General features: G+C 43.6%; 1 protein-coding gene across 1 annotated transcript in view; it reads left to right on the plus strand.

The window, feature by feature from the left end:
• The window catches only part of LOC121578397 (prosaposin), a 29,057-nt gene extending 11,778 nt beyond the window's left edge, over positions 1-17,279 (plus strand). Inside the window, exons 5-14 of the mRNA XM_041892794.2 lie at positions 2,920-3,144; positions 3,494-3,637; positions 4,224-4,280; positions 7,235-7,381; positions 9,758-9,850; positions 14,437-14,620; positions 14,946-15,109; positions 15,294-15,374; positions 15,899-16,006; positions 16,374-17,279. Of these exons, the coding sequence (XP_041748728.1) occupies positions 2,920-3,144; positions 3,494-3,637; positions 4,224-4,280; positions 7,235-7,381; positions 9,758-9,850; positions 14,437-14,620; positions 14,946-15,109; positions 15,294-15,374; positions 15,899-16,006; positions 16,374-16,409 (1,239 nt within the window). The 3' untranslated portion in view covers positions 16,410-17,279. The remainder of the gene's footprint in view (positions 1-2,919; positions 3,145-3,493; positions 3,638-4,223; positions 4,281-7,234; positions 7,382-9,757; positions 9,851-14,436; positions 14,621-14,945; positions 15,110-15,293; positions 15,375-15,898; positions 16,007-16,373) is intronic.
• The last annotated feature ends 386 nt before the right edge of the window (positions 17,280-17,665 follow it).

Genomic DNA, 17,665 nt, shown 5'->3' on the forward strand with positions numbered 1-17,665 from the left:
GATTTCCGCTGTGTTTTCTAGGCCTGGAAAACTTTGGGTAAATGATCAAATCCGAAAAGTTTTGGAGAAGTCATGGAAATGTAATATAATTTATGTTCATGTAATTTATTTAGGCACAGTTTTAACAATATTTTATCAATTAAAATTAAAATCGACATATCAGCCAGGATCGGAATGATAGCGCATCTGTTTGCGCGCATCAGCTGCATAGTGCGAGAGGCGTGGGCGGTTGCTCAAGGAGAGAGAGACAGTCGGACATTGCTACAGCAAGTAGGCCTATAAAATATGATCGAGAACAGGTTAACTAGGTAGCCAATTCAAAACGTATATTGTACCCTCTAGTTAACTGTTTAGCTATTATTAGCATGTATTAATGGTTTCGTCATGTCCCAAAAAACGTTCCACCGACACTGGCGAATTAGGCCATTGAAAGTTGATTTAACTTTTTTGAACGATTCATATGTTTCATTTAAATGATTATTTTTGATGAAACGAACAATTCATTTTGCCATTGTATTAGTTGGGATTCGGTTCAATCGTTATGAATCAAATCATGTGAATCAAAATAATAATGTGTGAATCGTGAACATGAATTTTAAGAATAAATATTAGATATAGCCTTTCTTTTGGATTATGTGGCTTCAACCTGTTTTGTAGATACTTCCAGTTGATTTGTATATTGAATGATGTATGAGACATTAACTCAATAGGTGCTAGTCAGCCTGCAAAGTAAACACTTCTACGGTGGCTAAGATAAATATGACTAAACTAGAAAAGGTACATTTCCTGAAAATGTGTGGGCTTGCTTCAGCTGAATGAAAATATTTGTAGCCTACCATAGCCATTTGATCTTTGATATATTGAATGAGCGAATTATTTCAAAAGGAATAACACACATTTGGTTGTAATGTTGCCATGTTTTACATCAAGGGTGGTCAACCATCCTCCAGGAGAGCTAATGGGTGTGCAGGCTTTTGTTCCAGTCCCCCTCTAACAAACCACATTTTAGAAATGAGCTGCTCAACCGGACCTTGATAAAACTCTGATGTGTTTGAGCAGGGCTTGATCAAAAGCCTGCACACCCAGCAGCTCTCCAGACTGAGGGGTTAACCACGTGGTGTTTTATACAGTTGCCTAACAGGTATTCTACTTTGTTGGGGGTTAAGTGCCTTTCTCGACGACAGATTGTACATGGGATCAGAGAGCAACCTCCCAGTGTCGATACCACAATTACTTACTTTTTTATTCGTACATAGAGACGCTGCCGATTTGTTGGTCATGAAAACGTCAAGTCATGAAATTCCAACTGTCAAAATGTGTATGAACCCAGTGTATAATAACTGGACTGATACAGCCATAACATTTAGTTTTTAAACATTCCCATGACAAATGTTGAGTGGCGATTTAAAGCTTAGTGTTAGAAGATGGTAGACAGCCAAACTGATGAGCAAAGATGGACTAGATGCCCGTTGGCCCTAATGTATATCATACAGTCTTATCATATAAAATGACTTTCATGCAGTCTAGTCCAAGGACCGCAATGTGTTGTGACTGAATGGATATTAGGTTGGAAAAGTTTGTCACTCCTAAATATAACATTTTGACAAACAACGAGTTAAAGCAAAACTGAGGATCATTTGATGAGAATTGAGACACTTTACAATACTATACATTGAATGTTGACACTACAGGACAACTGGCATAGGGCCATCTTAGGCATTAGAAGAGTTGAGCTCTCTCTAGTAAAGGTCATTTATTGTAAAGTCAATGTTGTATGCCTCCTTATCAGACTCAAGTTATCTGTTGTGACACAAGGGGAACACAGTAGATGTTCTGTGGGGGCTGGGGACTAGTAAAGGGGAACACCGTAGATGTTCTGTGGGGACTAGTGAAGAGGAACACAGATGTTCTGTGGGGGCTGGGGACTACATTTACATTTACATTTACGTCATTTAGCAGACGCTCTTATCCAGAGCGACTAGGGAATGAAAGGCATTTAGAAGGATGCCAGCTACATATAGATTAAGCCTGTTCCTGGACTAAAACACACTTTCAATTGAGATTAATTTGAGTCCAGGACTAGGCTTAATCTGGGTCTGTGAAACTGACCCTGAGAGTTAATGGTAGTGACTTAATAGTGGAGTCTCTAGTGAGATATACAGATTGTAGTGACTTAATGGTGGAGTCTCTAGTGAGATATACAGATTGTAGTGACTTAATGGTGGAGTCTCTAGTGAGATATACAGATTGTAGTGACTTGATAGTGGAGTCTCTAGTGAGATATACAGATTGTAGTGACTTAATGGTGGAGTCTCTAGTGAGATATACAGATTGTAGTGACTTAATGGTGGAGTCTCTAGTGAGATATATACAGATTGTAGTGACTTAATGGTGGAGTCTCTAGTGAGATATATACAGATTGTAGTGACTTAATGGTGGAGTCTCTAGTGAGATATATACAGATTGTAGTGACTTAATGGTGGAGTCTCTAGTGAGATATACAGATTGTAGTGACTTAATGGTGGAGTCTCTAGTGAGATATACAGATTGTAGTGACTTAATGGTGGAGTCTCTAGTGAGATATACAGATTGTAGTGACTTAATGGTGGAGTCTCTAGTGAGATATACAGATTGTAGTGACTTAATGGTGGAGTCTCTAGTGAGATATACAGATTGTAGTGACTTAATGGTGGAGTCTCTAGTGAGATATACAGATTGTAGTGACTTAATGGTGGAGTCTCTAGTGAGATATACAGATTGTAGTGACTTAATGGTGGAGTCTCTAGTGAGATATACAGATTGTAGTGACTTAATGGTGGAGTCTCTAGTGAGATATACAGATTGTAGTGACTTAATGGTGGAGTCTCTAGTGAGATATACAGATTGTAGTGACTGAAGTCCGATGTCTCTGGGTTTCAGGAGAACCCCCAGGTGGTGTGTGGTGCCATTGGTCTGTGTGATTCCCAGCAGGCAGCTCTGGGCAGACTCCAGTCTCAGATCCAATCCAAACATATCCCCCAGCTCACGTCCAATGAGATCCCTCAGGAAGACCTGGCCCAGAGGGTCGCCCCCTTCCTCCTCAACGTCCCTGGGCTCCTCTACCCCCAGGGCCAGGAGAACACCAAGCAGGGGGTCCCTAAACAGGTACGCCAGTCGTCATAGAATTTGGGGGTCTAGGATTGGGTTTCTGTAAAGCAATTGTTAAAAAGGGCTTTAAAAATACATTAGATTTAGAATTTACACAGGTGCCCAGCATAGCTGAACATAGGTTGTGTTCAGTAAGGCACAAAGTACCAAATCTTTTTGCAACGGAAAACTGAAATCTGTCTTCTTATTGAACAAATTCTGGCTGTACTTTCCCATTCCAAACCGTTATTTCACTACTGAACACCACCCAGTACCAACTTTAAACTTATCACTGATTCATATTGGTATGTGTGTAGAGGTAACTGCTACTCCTCATTCACTAGTGAATGTCTTCTGTCCCCTGTAGGAGAGTGGAGACGTGTGTGAGGACTGTGTGAAGTTCATCACAGACTTCCAGGACGAGGCTAAGAGCAACTCTACCTACGTCAACTCTATGATCGAACGGATCGAGAGCCAGTGTGACCTGCTGGGACCTGGAATCTCTGACCTGGTGAGAGGACTACTTAGTTATCTAATTAGTAGTTAGTGAGAGGACTACTTAGTTATCTAATTAGTAGTTGGTGAGAGGACTGGGTTTTATAACAAGTTTGGTGGAGTGATTTATTTTGAGTAATCCAGCAATAGCCATAATCTAATTTAAGGAGGTTGTGAAGTTCGTACCCTAGATGCTAGCTGATTTAATGCACTAGCTGGTTTATTTGACCCTGTTGGTCATCTATGAACGTTAGAAGATCTTGAAGAACGATCTGGCCTTAAATGGCCATGTACTCTTATAATCTCCACCCGGCACAACCAGAAGAGGACTGGCCACCCCTCAGAGCCTGGTTCCTCTCTAGGTTTCTTCCTAGGTCTCTGCCTTTCTAGGGAGTTTTTCCTAGCCACCGTGCTTCTACATCTGCATTGCTTGCTGTTTGGGGTTTTAGGCTGGGTTTCTGTATAGCACTTTGATATCTGCTGCTGTTAAAAGGGCTTTATAAATACATTTGATTGACCAACAAATACTTTCAATCTATGAAGCTAGAAGATTGTTTTCCACTGACTTTGTTTCTGACTGTTTTTTGCCTCCTGTGTTTCAGTGCAAGCAGTACGTCAGCCAGTACGCTCCTCTCATCGCCCTGCAGCTCATGTCCATGGTTAGTCACCTCATTGTCTTCTACCTTCAAGGTCACGTCCCAAATGGCTCCCTATATAGTGCACCACTTTTGGCTTTCAGCCCCCCAAACAGGAGGGTTTTCTTTTTGTAATGTAATTGTAATCAATGAATCTGCACAGTGTTGCCTGACAAATACTTAACAGGTTTATACATGGGTGAAATGAACCAGTATGTGTATGATAATGTCATAATACATTTAGTGTTTTTATATATATATATATATATCCAGACTCCTCCTACAGCACCTCCTAGCCTGCTGATTTCATTCACATCATTAATCACTTGTTTTTAATTTCTCTTCCCTCCTTCCTCTCCTCTATTCATGTGCCTCTTCCTGCTCTCTCTCTCCTCCCCTCCTGCTCTCTCTCTCTCTCCTCCCCTCCTGCTCTCTCTCTCTCTCCTCCCCTCCTGCTCTCTCTCTCTCTCCTCCCCTCCTGCTCTCTCTCTCCTCCCCTCCTGCTCTCTCTCTCATTCCTCCCCACCTGCTCTCTCTCTCTCTCCTCCCCTCCTGCTCTCTCTCTCTCTCCTGCTCTCTCTCTCTCTCCTCCCCCTCCTGCTCTCTCTCTCTCTCTCGCCCCTCCTGCTCTCTCTCTCTCTCTCTCCTCCCCTCCTGCTCTCTCTCTCTCTCTCCTCCCCTCCAGCTCTCTCTCTCTCTCCTCCCCTCCAGCTCTCTCTCTCTCTCCTCCCCTCCAGCTCTCTCTCTCTCTCCTCCCCTCCTGCTCTCTCTCTCTCTCCTCCCCTCCTGCTCTCTTCTCCTGGGGTTGCTATGGGTCTCTAGGAACAGGTAGGTCTCTCTCGCTCTGTGTTCAGTCTCTTACCCTTTTAGGCTGTAGCCACACAGAGACTGGGATGAAATCCTATTATGCATTCAGCATTGTCCAATTTTGTCCTGCAAAAAGGCTGACATATTGAGCGTTTTTTTTATGACTGACAATCATCTCCGTTGTCCATCTGTCAACTGATGACTACCATTTGTAAAAAGATCTGGAATTTTCTGACAATCTGTCTGCCCACAGCCTGAGGCTCTGTTTCTGTATTGTCTTTCTACTAGTGCTACTCACTTTAAATACTCACCTTTTACTGTTCTAGAACTGCATCACAATGTTTCTCTGTTTTGTGCCGAATGCAAATACCTAGGCAAGTCGAGCTTTTTTTGTAAAACATATTTGATGTGTGTGTCGTGATACTAGACTGCAGATTGGTCCGTGCAACCCTCTCCATTTTGTCCACTGGGTTTGGGCGGTATACCGGGGTTTGGGCGGTATACCGGGGTATTTGGAAAAAGCCACGGGATGGTTTTTCAATACCACCAATACTGTTGAAACAATTTCTTTGACTCTTTAAAAAATATATATATATTTGTTTTAATTTTTTAAGTAAATACTGTACCTGCTGTCAACTTGTGCAATGCGTTAGGAGATAAAGCAGATCGCGTTCTTCATTTCACCTGTCACATCATTTTACATTAGGAAACCGTAGTTCCCCAGAACAGTTGAGCCAGTCAGGGTTTGTTGGTAAACAGCACAACAGGGGACAGTGGTAGCAGGTGAGTCCAGCTGTGTATTTACAGGGGTCGCGTTTTATATTGAAAGTCAATATACCATAGTTTTCCTTCACAAAAAAAGGCATTAGTGAAGCACATTCGGCAGAAAATGGCTTCATTTTCTTCAGATGACAGCAGAAATGCAACGCTGTTTGGCTGGCAGCCTCAAGTAAATGAGCTTACAATGAAAAAGCAAGGTATTTTTTGCAAAAACAATGCATGGCCATCATATTTCTAATGTTTAGGCCTATCATAGAAAGAATGTAGCCAGCTGCATGTTCTAATGTTTTGCTTAAAGTTAATCTTGCATTTTTACCGGAGAAAAGTAGACTGACTACACTGAGAAAAGTACCGGAGGAAAAGAGTACTGTCTGCTGATAGAACGGCCGTTCATGAATTCTCACCCGAGTTTAAAAGTGCAACAGAAGCACAACATTAGTCTGATGCCGAGCAGAAATTACAATGTGAAGCATTTTAGATCTGTGTTTACAAAACGAAGCAAGAGATTTCTTATGCGTTTCTTTTTTTTTCCCCTGCGTGAAACGCAGAATTCTGCATTAACACGACCCCTAAGTTTAACTCGCTATCTAAGTAAGTGGCTGAATTGATAAGGTCACGTGGCATCATATCGTGTTCGCTTTCTTCTGTGTTTGAGAAGCCAAAGCCCTTTTGGATGAGTTATCTGCCACTGTAGCTTGATTTCCTTGTGTTTTTTTCTCCTTTCTGTTCTGGGTCTGTTTGCTCCGCCCCCATCTTCTCCGAGGAGAGCAGGCAGGCCGGTTGCCCTAGCGACTCCACACAGACACAGTACTGTTCTTCCTTCAGACAAGCATGTGTCAAAACTTTGTTCATTTGCACGATGTCTCCCATTCACTTGTAAATGTCCAAACTCACCAAAAATGACATTCGGGAAGCTCCTACCTGTACATGTAGAACTTTATGAGCTGGACTGCCTTTTCTTTGCAATTCGTTTATTTTCTTTTACGCTCGTTAGCATATTTAGCTAGCAGCCTCCATGGAAATTCACTATTACTTGTGCTAATTTTGTTAGCGTTCTGCTAATAGACGTCCAATCCTAAAATGAATGATTCACTACCAATGTTATAGTTTCTTAATGCCTCATTAGTGTCTGGAACCATCTGATCCCTATGCATGATAATCATCTACCTGTGACATGGGCTTCTGGGTTAGACAGTATACTGAACCTATTGTGTGGGTTTGAAATTGATTGCATGAGGAAATGTATAGCATGGATCTGTCTCTGAGACTATGGTGCAGTGGACTGTGCACGTTGTACACATGCATCATCCTGACGGCATGTGATGCAACATGGACACATTCATACCATACCACAGAAACTAACTGTCCATTCTGACATTCTCCCCACTCAGAAACCTAAAGATATCTGTGCCCGCGCTGGCTTCTGCTCTGCAGAGGTGAAGAGCTCTGTCCCCATGATGAAGCTGGTGGCTGCCAAGGCAATCCCCGCTGTCAAACTGGTCCCTGCCACTAATATGGAGGCTCTCAAGCCCGCCAAGGTAACCTACTTGTACCAGAGGCACTGGAACTGTACAACTGTACCTTCACTTTCTTTCTTCCACATGAAATACATTTACATTTAAATACAAAGACATTTCCATACACATAAAAAGTGATATAATCACACTGACCATGTGTTTGTAAAGTAGTTATGACGTTGGTATGTTTACTATTGTCAAGTTGCGTCAATTCAAATCTGGTATAGGAACAAAAAGAGGTCAATACACGTCTTCTAAAATAGACTAGTATTTTAATTAATGCAAACACTTGAATGGTAAATACACTGCTCAAAAAAATTAAGGGAACACTAAAATAACACATCCTAGATCTGAATGAATGAAATAATCTTATTAAATACTTTTTTCTTTACATAGTTGAATGTGCTGACATCAAAATCACACAAAAATGATCAATGGAAATCAAATTTATCAACCCATGGAGGTCTGGATTTGGAGTCACCCTCAAAATTACAGTGGAAAACCACACTACAGGCTGATCCAACTTTGATGTAATGTCCTTAAAACAAGTCAAAATGAGGCTCAGTAGTGTGTGTGGCCTCCACGTGCCTGTATGACCTCCCTACAACGCCTGGGCATGCTCCTGATGAGGTGGCGGATGGTCTCCTGAGGGATCTCCTCCCAGACCTGGACTAAAGCATCCGCCAACTCCTGGACAGTCTGTGGTGCAACGTGGCGTTGGTGGATGGAGCGAGACATGATGTCCCAGATGTGCTCAATTGGATTCAGGTCTGGGGAACGGACGGGCCAGTCCATAGCATCAATGCCTTCCTCTTGCAGGAACTGCTGACACACTCCAGCCACATGAGGTCTAGCATTGTCTTGCATTAGGAGGAACCCAGGGCCAACCGCACCAGCATATGGTCTCACAAGGGGTCTGAGGATCTCATCTCGGAACCTAATGGCAGTCAGGCTACCTCTGGCGAGCACATGGAGGGCTGTGCGGCCCCCCAAAGAAATGCCACCCCACACCATGACTGACCCACCGCCAAACCGGTCATGCTGGAGGATGTTGCAGGCAGCAGAATGTTCTCCACGGCGTCTCCAGACTCTGTCACGTGCTCAGTGTGAACCTGCTTTCATCTGTGAAGGGCACAGTGCGCCAGTGGCGAATTTGCCAATCTTGGTGTTCTCTGGCAAATGCCAAACGTCCTGCACGGTGTTGGGCTGTAAGCACAACCCCCACCTGTGGACGTTGGGCCCTCATACCACCCTCATGGAGTCTGTTTCTGACCGTTTGAGCAGACACATGCACATTTGTGGCCTGCTGGAGGTCATTTTGCAGGGCTCTGGCAGTGCTCCTCCTGCTCCTCCTTGCACAAAGGCGGAGGTAGCAGTCCTGCTGCTGGGTTGTTGCCCTCCTACGGCCTCCTCCACGTCTCCTGATGTACAGGTTTGTCTCTCCTGGTAGCGCCTCCATGCTCTGGACACTACGCTGACAGACACAGCAAACCTTCTTCCCACAGCTCGCATTGATGTGCCATCCTGGATGAGCTGCACTACCTGAGCCACTTGTGTGGGTTGTAGACTCCGTCTCATGCTACCACTAGAGTGAAAGCACTGCCAGCATTCAAAAGTGACCAAAACATCAGCCAGGAAGCATAGGAACTGAGAAGTGGTCTGTGGTCACCAACTGCAAAACCAGTCCTTTATTGGGGGTGTCTTGCTAATTGCCTATAATTTCCACCTGTTTATTCCATTTACACAACAGCATGTGAAATGTATTGTCAATCAGTGTTGCTTCCTAAGTGGACAGTTTGATTTCACAGAAGTGTGATTGACTTGGAGTTACATTGTGTTATTGAAGTGTTCCCTTTATTTTTTTTAGCAGTGTATGATGTTCGTATATACGGGCCCACTGAAACACCACGCAGGGCAGTCAGAGAACTAACTTTTTCAACCCAAGGTTCTTCTTTAATACTCTGACAGAGATAGTTCCTGCTCCAGGCTGGGCCTGTCAGAGTAGAGGCTGGGTGTGGTTTAAACTTACCCAACCTATCGTTGGCGCTTCACTGTTGCCAGGCGTTAGTTGTTTCTGTAGCAGTACACATGTCCTTGAGCGGTTTAACAAAGAGGCAGTGTTTGTGTGTGAGTCACAAGTCTATCTCAGCCTACCCCCTAACGGTTCCTCACATTAATCACAGCTTCTTATGTTAAACAATCTATATCAGTACAGCACAAACCTATTATGTTTAATCATTAATGTATTATTTCTAAGCTAGGCATCACATCTAGTTGTAAGAGAATAGATCCCCACACTATTCTAGAACATGGTTCATGCCCCAGAATGCACTGTGTTATGAGGGTACTACTACTACTGTCCTTAGCTAGCTAGTTAACCTCTTCTTCTCTCTGTAGAACATGGTGCGTGCCCGTGGCTCCCCCCAATGTGTCGTATGTGAGTTCATAATAAAGGAGGTGGAGAGCATGCTGGGCCATAAGAAGACTGAGGTAGGTCACCTGACCGGTTGCTCATGAGTTACGACCTTCTATAAAACACTTGACGATGTGGTAAAGGGTTTCATGTTCAAACAACAGGAGTGGAGGTGCTACTCTCGCTCTGATGGTCCCATGACCGAAACATCACTCTGTTTTGTAATGGAGTTACAATAAATAATATTGATCATGATAAAAAGCACTATATAAATGAATGCGATTGCTCTCCACCTCTGGCATATGCTGGATCGTCAACACATTTTCAGTTTGAATATTGCCGCCTAAAAAGCCACAGTAATCCAGACAAAAGGAGCTATTTGCGGCTTCTCCGTAACATTTTAATGTTCATTCAAATTAGTTCAACTGAAATTGTTATAAAGTGACATGTTGGCTGTGACTTCAGGGTTCTAAAAAACGATTATTCTGTCTGAATGTACACAAGGTTTTACAGAATGTCTCCGAGGCCAAGTGGGCTTGTTTGTCCTGTGTGTCAAGGATGAACAAGGTTTTAGTCCAATGCATCTCGTCTCTGCATCCTCAGGCTACACATGACTCTGACCCTGTGTGATGGTGGCGTGCTTATTACCGTGCAAGCAGCAGTGGATATTGTTTCACTCTGTAGCGGTATTGTTAGAGCAGGGGTGTCAAACTCATTTTAGCTCAGGGGCCACATGGAGGAAAATCTATTCCCAAGTGGGCCGGACCGGAAAAAATCATGGTATATATATATATATATATATATATATATATATATATATATATATATATATATATATATATATATATATATATATATATATATATATATATAACTTAAAAACAACAACTTCAGATTGTTTTCTTTGTTTTAATACGATCAACATACAACATAAAGCTGGAGCCTGAGGACAGTGTGTCCAAATTAGTACAAGCACAACATCACTATTAATCATAAAACACGTCAAGTTTATTTGAACATTCTAAAGAAAAAGAACACACAAACACACAATGCCTCAGTGATTAACAGAACTGTTTCACAGATCACAGAACTATATCAGGGTGTCATTTCTCAGGCAGAAATGTAGATACAAATAATGAAATCCTGTTCCCCAAACAAGTGCAAGAACCACAGAGTCAAGAATAGGTTAAATATACAAATAAAATAAAAACAATAGCACATCAACATAAAAACATATAAACATAAAGCTGGAGCCTGAGGACAGTGTCCAAAAGCACAACATCACTATTAATCATAAAACACCTCAAGTTATTTGAAAGTTCTGAGGACAAAGAACACACGAACACACAATGCCTCAGTGATTAACAGAACTGTTTCACATATCACAGAACTATATCAGGGTGTCATTTCTCAGGCAGAAATGTAGATAAAAATAATGAAATCCTGTTCCCCAAACAAGTGCAAGAACCACAGAGTCAAGAATAGGTTAAATATACAAATAAAATAAAAACAGTTAAAAACAATAGCACATCAACATAAAAACATATAAACATAAATCTGAAAGTGTTGCTCAAACTCCCGTAACAGTCCCGTTATTTTATCTTTGAACCGCTTCATGTCTGCCACATGTTGGGTCGCGCACACATTTTTCAGACAGGGGAAGTGAGCTGCATCACCACCGGCAAGTTGCGTCTCCCACAATGACAGCTTCAACTTGAAAGAACGTATGCTGTCATAATACTGCGTGACAACTTTGTTGCGCCCTTGCAGCTGTTTGTTCAAGTTATTCAGGTGCTCTGTAACATCCACCATAAATGCAAGGTCCTGCATCCATTCTGCGGAATGAAATTCTAACACTGGTTTGCCCTTTTCTTCCATGAACTGTTCAATTTCTTCTCGTAAATCAAAGAAACGCCTCAGCACAGCACCTCGGCTTAACCATCTTACCTCAGTGTGGTATGGCAGGCCATAGATGTGGTCTTTCTCTCTGAGAAGGCTGTCAAACTGACAGTGATTCAGGCTTCTGGATCGGATGAAATTAACAGTTTGGATGACCACCTTCATGACGTTATCCATCTTTAATGACTTGCAACACAAAGCCTCCTGGTGCAAAATACAGTGAAAAGTCAAAAAATCACGTCCTCCATTTGCAGATTGCACTTTCTCTCTGAACTTTGTCACAACGCCTGCTTTTTTTCCCGATCATTGAGGGCGCACCATCTGTAGTCAGGCTGACAGCGCGGGACCAGTCCACTCCGACCCTGTCCAGCGCGCCAACGAGTGCGGTAAAAATATCAGCTGCTGTCGTTGTATCTGTCATCGGCACCAACTCCACGAACTCCTCGGTGACGGTCAATGTGTCATCAACTCCGCGGATGAAAATGGCCAGTTGTGCAACATCTGTAATGTCCGTGCTTTCATCAATTGCAACCGAAAACGCAATAAATGACTACTTTTTGCTTCAACTAGCTGTCCAAATACACTGAAAGATCGGAAATCCTGTCTGCAACTGTGTTTCTTGTCAGGCTGATATTTGCAAAAGCCTGCCGCTTTTCAGGGCACACAATCTCCGCTGCCTTCATCATGCATGTTTTTACAAATTCACCCTCACTAAATGGTTTTGAAGCCACTGCGATTTCATTAGCAATGAGGTAGCTAGCTTTCACTGCAGCGTCACTGATGTCTCGGCTGTGAGTAAACACAGACTGCTGTTTCTTCAGATCCGCCAACAGTTCATTCACCTTCTCTCATCTCCGCTGTCCTTGAAAGTTGTCATATTTGTCGGCATGAATACTCACATAGTGGCGATTGAAGGTTATATTCTTTCAGCACTGCAACATGCTCTGAACACACCAAACATACAGCTTTCCCATTCAATTCCGTGAATAAATAGGATGACCATTTTTCTTGGAACACTCTGCACTCTGCGTCCACTTTTCTCTTTTTTGACAGAGACATATTGGGGCAATGAGGGTGCCAAAGCACATAATGTTAAAAGTAGAAGCCGTAATAAATATCGCGGGCAAAACAAAGTAGCTCATTGGCTGCACGTGCTTGACCTACTTGCTCTGCCCCGGTATAAACAGTTTGCTTGCTTAACACAATTGCTATTGCGCCATCCAGTGGACGCAATTGGAACAGCAGTTTATTTTCTTGAAAAATTGCAGCGCATTTTTATACTTTACAAAAAAAAATTGTCTTTTTTTAAAATTTATTAAATTATTTTTTTTAATCATCTCGCGGGCCGGATTAAACCCGTTTGCGGGCCTGATCTGGCCCGCGGGCCGGACGTTTGACACCCCTGTGTTAGAGGGTAAAGAAAATGATTTTTATTCGGGTGCCAGGCAGGTATTAACCCTGCCGAAAGGAAAAGGGTAAGATAGATCCAGACCCCGCTACCAGACACACAGCAGCAGAAGAGACTGCCGACAGCAGGGCTGCCCAACCCTGTTCCTGGAGAGATACCCTCCTGTAGGTTTTAACTCCAACCCTGTTCCTGGAGAGATACCCTCCTGTAGGTTTTAACTCCAACCCTGTTCCTGGAGAGATACCCTCCTGTAGGTTTTAACTCCAACCCTGTTCCTGGAGAGACCCTCCTGTAGGTTTTAACTCCAACCCTGTTCCTGGAGATACCCTCCTGTAGGTTTTAACTCCAACCCTGTTCCTGGAGAGACCCTCCTGTAGGTTTTAACTCCAACCCTGTTCCTGGAGAGATACCCTCCTGTAGGTTTTAACTCCAACCCTGTTCCTGGAGAGACCCTCCTGTAGGTTTTAACTCCAACCCTGTTCCTGGAGAGATACCCTCCTGTAGGTTTTTGCAAAGGCCTTAAAAATGTCCCAAATCTTCTCGGCCAAATGTCAATAGTTCCACACCAAATCTATACAGTTCAAACAACAATAAACAACACGCAACCTCCCTTTTAACTAAAATGTCAACCCCAATACATCTACCAGGGCCATAATAGTCCAGCCACACTGAACATCAGCGAGCGCATTGGAAAAAGAGTTCTGCACTGGAACGATAGAGGGAAAATGAGCGTAAGAGAGAGAAAGAGGTCTTAGGTGTTGACTTCAGGCTTGCAGTTGCACATGTTGACTTCAGGCTTGCAGTTGCACCTGTTGACTTCAGGCTTGCAGTTGCACCTGTTGACTTCAGGCTTGCAGTTGCACCTGTTGACTTCAGGCTTGCAGTTGCACCTGTTGACTTCAGGCTTGCAGTTGCACCTGTTGACTTCAGGCTTGCAGTTGCACCTGTTGACTTCAGGCTTTGCCCCAGTAACCGGAGAGAGTTGTACTGGCTGACTGTCCGTCGGATACACCTGATGGTTTGTTGTTTTGTTTGTCAAAGCTTCACAACAAAGTATATGTGATCATTTCATTTTAGCGAATCACATGACTGCGAGGCGTGGCTCCAAATGGAGCAAGAACCGTATGGAAGACTCATACAAGGAGGGTTAGGGGGAAGGTGTTGTGGGAGATGATTGGTTGGTAGATTAAGCCAATGCCTATGCACCAGGAGTTTCTTTCTGTTTGCTAATGAAAGCCAAGTTTGACATTTGCATTTGACGTTGGCATTTGGGCAGAAGTGTCTGGGAACAAGATTAGGTCATGCCTAACTGACCTCTGTGCTCTTCCACCCCCCTCTTTTCTCACCCCCCCTCAGCAAGATGTGGTGCATGCTTTGGAGAAGGTGTGCTCCGTGCTGCCCTCCTCCCTGTCGGCCCAGTGTAAGGCCCTGATTGAGGCCTACGGCCAGGACATCATTGATCTGCTGGTGCAGGAGGCCGACCCCAAGACTATCTGCACCGTGCTGGGGCTCTGCCAGGACGCCAGCCGCGCCTTCATCCGTGAGTAGAGGGACTGTGTGTGTGTGTGTGCGTGGAAAAGTCTAGAAGGGGGGCGTGTGTGTGATCATCCATCCTGTGTGTGTTTGAGATGCATGGAACAGGCCCTGTTGGCTGTTTTTAATGCATCCAGATTAGAGAACGACCGATATGGATTTTATTTTTTGGGCCGATACCGATTTTTGGGGGGTCAAGGAGGCCGATGGCCGATATTCAATATAATTAAACTAGAAAAGGCCAATATTGGCTCTGCCGATTATTGGTCGTGATCCAATCCAGATGAAGTTAGATAATCCTGTTGACTCCTCCTTGTTCCTCCATCCCTCAGCGGTGTTGGACCGGTCCCAGGTCGAGGCGGGCAGCTTCTGTGAAGTGTGTAAGATGGCTGTGCGTTACATCGATGGGATCCTGGAACAGAACGCCACAGAGGCTCAGATTGAAGACGCAGTCCGGAAAGCCTGCAGCTTTGTCCCAGAGGGCATCAGGAGCGAGGTGAGGATCGATGACATCTACTTGTGTTGCACTTTATGAGGAAACATTTTTATTATCGTTAGTAGATTACACTGTTTCCTGAATCCTGTTACTGCAACCTTAGACGAAGAAGAAGAATGGATAGTAACTGCTCAACTATTAATGTTTTTTTTGGTGTGACTGTTAACCACTCTGTCTCCTCCAGTGTGACCAGCTGGTTGAGCTGTATGAGCCTATGCTGGTTCAGCTACTGCTGCAGGTGCTGGACCCTGACTTTGTCTGCATGGTGAGCACTGGAATACATAGAGGAGGAATATATTTTAATATAGAAAAAAGGTGTCAGAAGAGGGATGATGATGATGATGATGATGATGAGGGGGAAAAACGTATATGGAAAAAAATCTAGTGTCCAAGGAGTTAATAAAGAGAAATTCAGTTAACTGACTTGCCTGGTTGAATGAAGAATTCAGTTAACTGACTTGCCTGGTTGAATGACGAATTCAGTTAACTGACTTGCCTGGTTGAATGACGAATTCAGTTAACTGACTTGCCTGGTTGAATGAAGAATTCAGTTAACTGACTTGCCTGGTTGAATGACGAATTCAGTTAACTGACTTGCCTGGTTGAATGAAGAATTCAGTTAACTGACTTGCCTGGTTGAATGACGAATTCAGTTAACTGACTTGCCTGGTTGAATGAAGAATTCAGTTAACTGACTTGCCTGGTTGAATGACGAATTCAGTTAACTGACTTGCCTGGTTGAATGAAGGGTATATGAATGCTTGTGTCTGTGTTTGTCCTGGATTACAGAAGGTGGGGGTGTGTCCCGAGGCAGTGCAAAGTCTTCTGGGTATGGAGCAGTGTAGCTGGGGACCTGCCTTCTGGTGCAAGAACATGGACACAGCAAAACGCTGCAACGTGAGTACTCAACACAGTCTGCACTGCACCATGGACTGTTCCTGTGCACGCTGTCCTTCTTATAGTAACACAACCGCATTGGTCAACGTTTCATTCCAGGGTTCCCTTGGAAAAATAGATTCTCATTGCAGCTCACCTGGTTAAGTGAATGCAATGCAAAATTCCTGATTTTATGAAACTGTAATTTCCGGGCCGTGCATTATGACTGGCCGAGAAGCACGGCTCATCCAGGTCTGTTCTGGAAATCTTGTGACGAAAGTACTCCTCTGAGTGTCACAGACAAGATATCTTATCTAAAGGACAAACTAGCCCCTAGGGATGGCCTATTTCTGTCTGACCTGTTGCTGTTGTCTGTGTTCTCTCCCAGGCGGAGGCACACTGCAAGCGTCACGTGTGGGAGTAGAAGAGGATGAGGACTAACCTACACAATATGAACCTTTTTTAGGAAATTGAAGAGAAATACTGTAGCACTGCTGCTGCTTTCCTGTTTTTAAATCAAGAAATGTGTCCTGTTTTTTTTGCAATTGTCAAAGTAAATGTACTAGGCAGATTGAACTGGAGATGTTTTGGAGGGAGTGGATGCCTTTTTTTCCTGACAGAAGTTTGAGTTTCTTTATGTGTGTGGGGGGGGGAGAAGGAGTGTTACGAGTTCTAGAATGAATCTACCTTCCTGACTGTTTTTTTTAAGTTACTGGGATAACCTTCCAAAATGATCTGTAGTTGGACTGATTATTTAATGGGTCTGGTTTGTTTAACGCTCTCTTTCGCTAAATGATTTTACATGTCGCACACGGTTGCTAACTTGACGAGGCTGGTTTCCCGGACACAGGTTAAGCATAGTCTTGGACTAAATAGAATGCTTGTTAGTCCAAGACTTAATCTCTGTCCATGAAACTGGCCCATTTTAAGTATGTGAAGAAGACAGGTGGGTAAATGGATACTACTATCTGTGAAAGGAGAGGGGTCCGAGACCTGTTGAATCTCAGGGTGTCCTTTGATCTCAGGCTAATTCTTTACTCAATGTATCCCCCCTCCCTTGCAGTGACTGCAACTGGAAGAACTTGCTCGGACAGTGTATCGTACCTTCCTGGGATATGTTCTGTTTTAAATTGAGTCTCCTAATGCAAGTTGATAGTATTCTTATCTCTATTTTCTTAACTGCATTGTTGGTTAAGGGCTTGTAAGTAAGCGTTTTCACGGTAAGGTCTACACCTGTTGTAGTCGACGCATGTGACAAATAAATTTGATTTGAACTTTCTCTATTTTGTAGAAACAGTTGACTTGTGTTGAATTCTTTCGGTGTACGTTTTTATTAACGAGCTGATGTGAGGAGAGTAAAGATTGGGTGCATCTGATATGGCACCCCATTCCCTATAAATATGTAACAGTGTTGCTTCCGTCCCTCTCCTTGCCCCAACCTGGGCTTGAACCAGGGACCCTCTGCACACATCGACAACAGTCACCCTCGAAGCACCCGTTACCCGTCGCTCCACAAAAGCCGTGGCCCTTGCAGAGCAAAGGGAAACAACTACTTCAAGGTCTCAGAGCGAGTGACGTCACCCGATTGAAACGCTACTAGTGCGCACCGCTAACTAGCTAGCCATTTCACACCGGTTACATACACAGTCGTATGAAAAAGTTTGGGCACCCCAATGACAA

The sequence above is a fragment of the Coregonus clupeaformis genome, chromosome 1, assembly GCF_020615455.1.
Source record: "Coregonus clupeaformis isolate EN_2021a chromosome 1, ASM2061545v1, whole genome shotgun sequence".
NCBI lineage: Eukaryota > Metazoa > Chordata > Actinopteri > Salmoniformes > Salmonidae > Coregonus > Coregonus clupeaformis.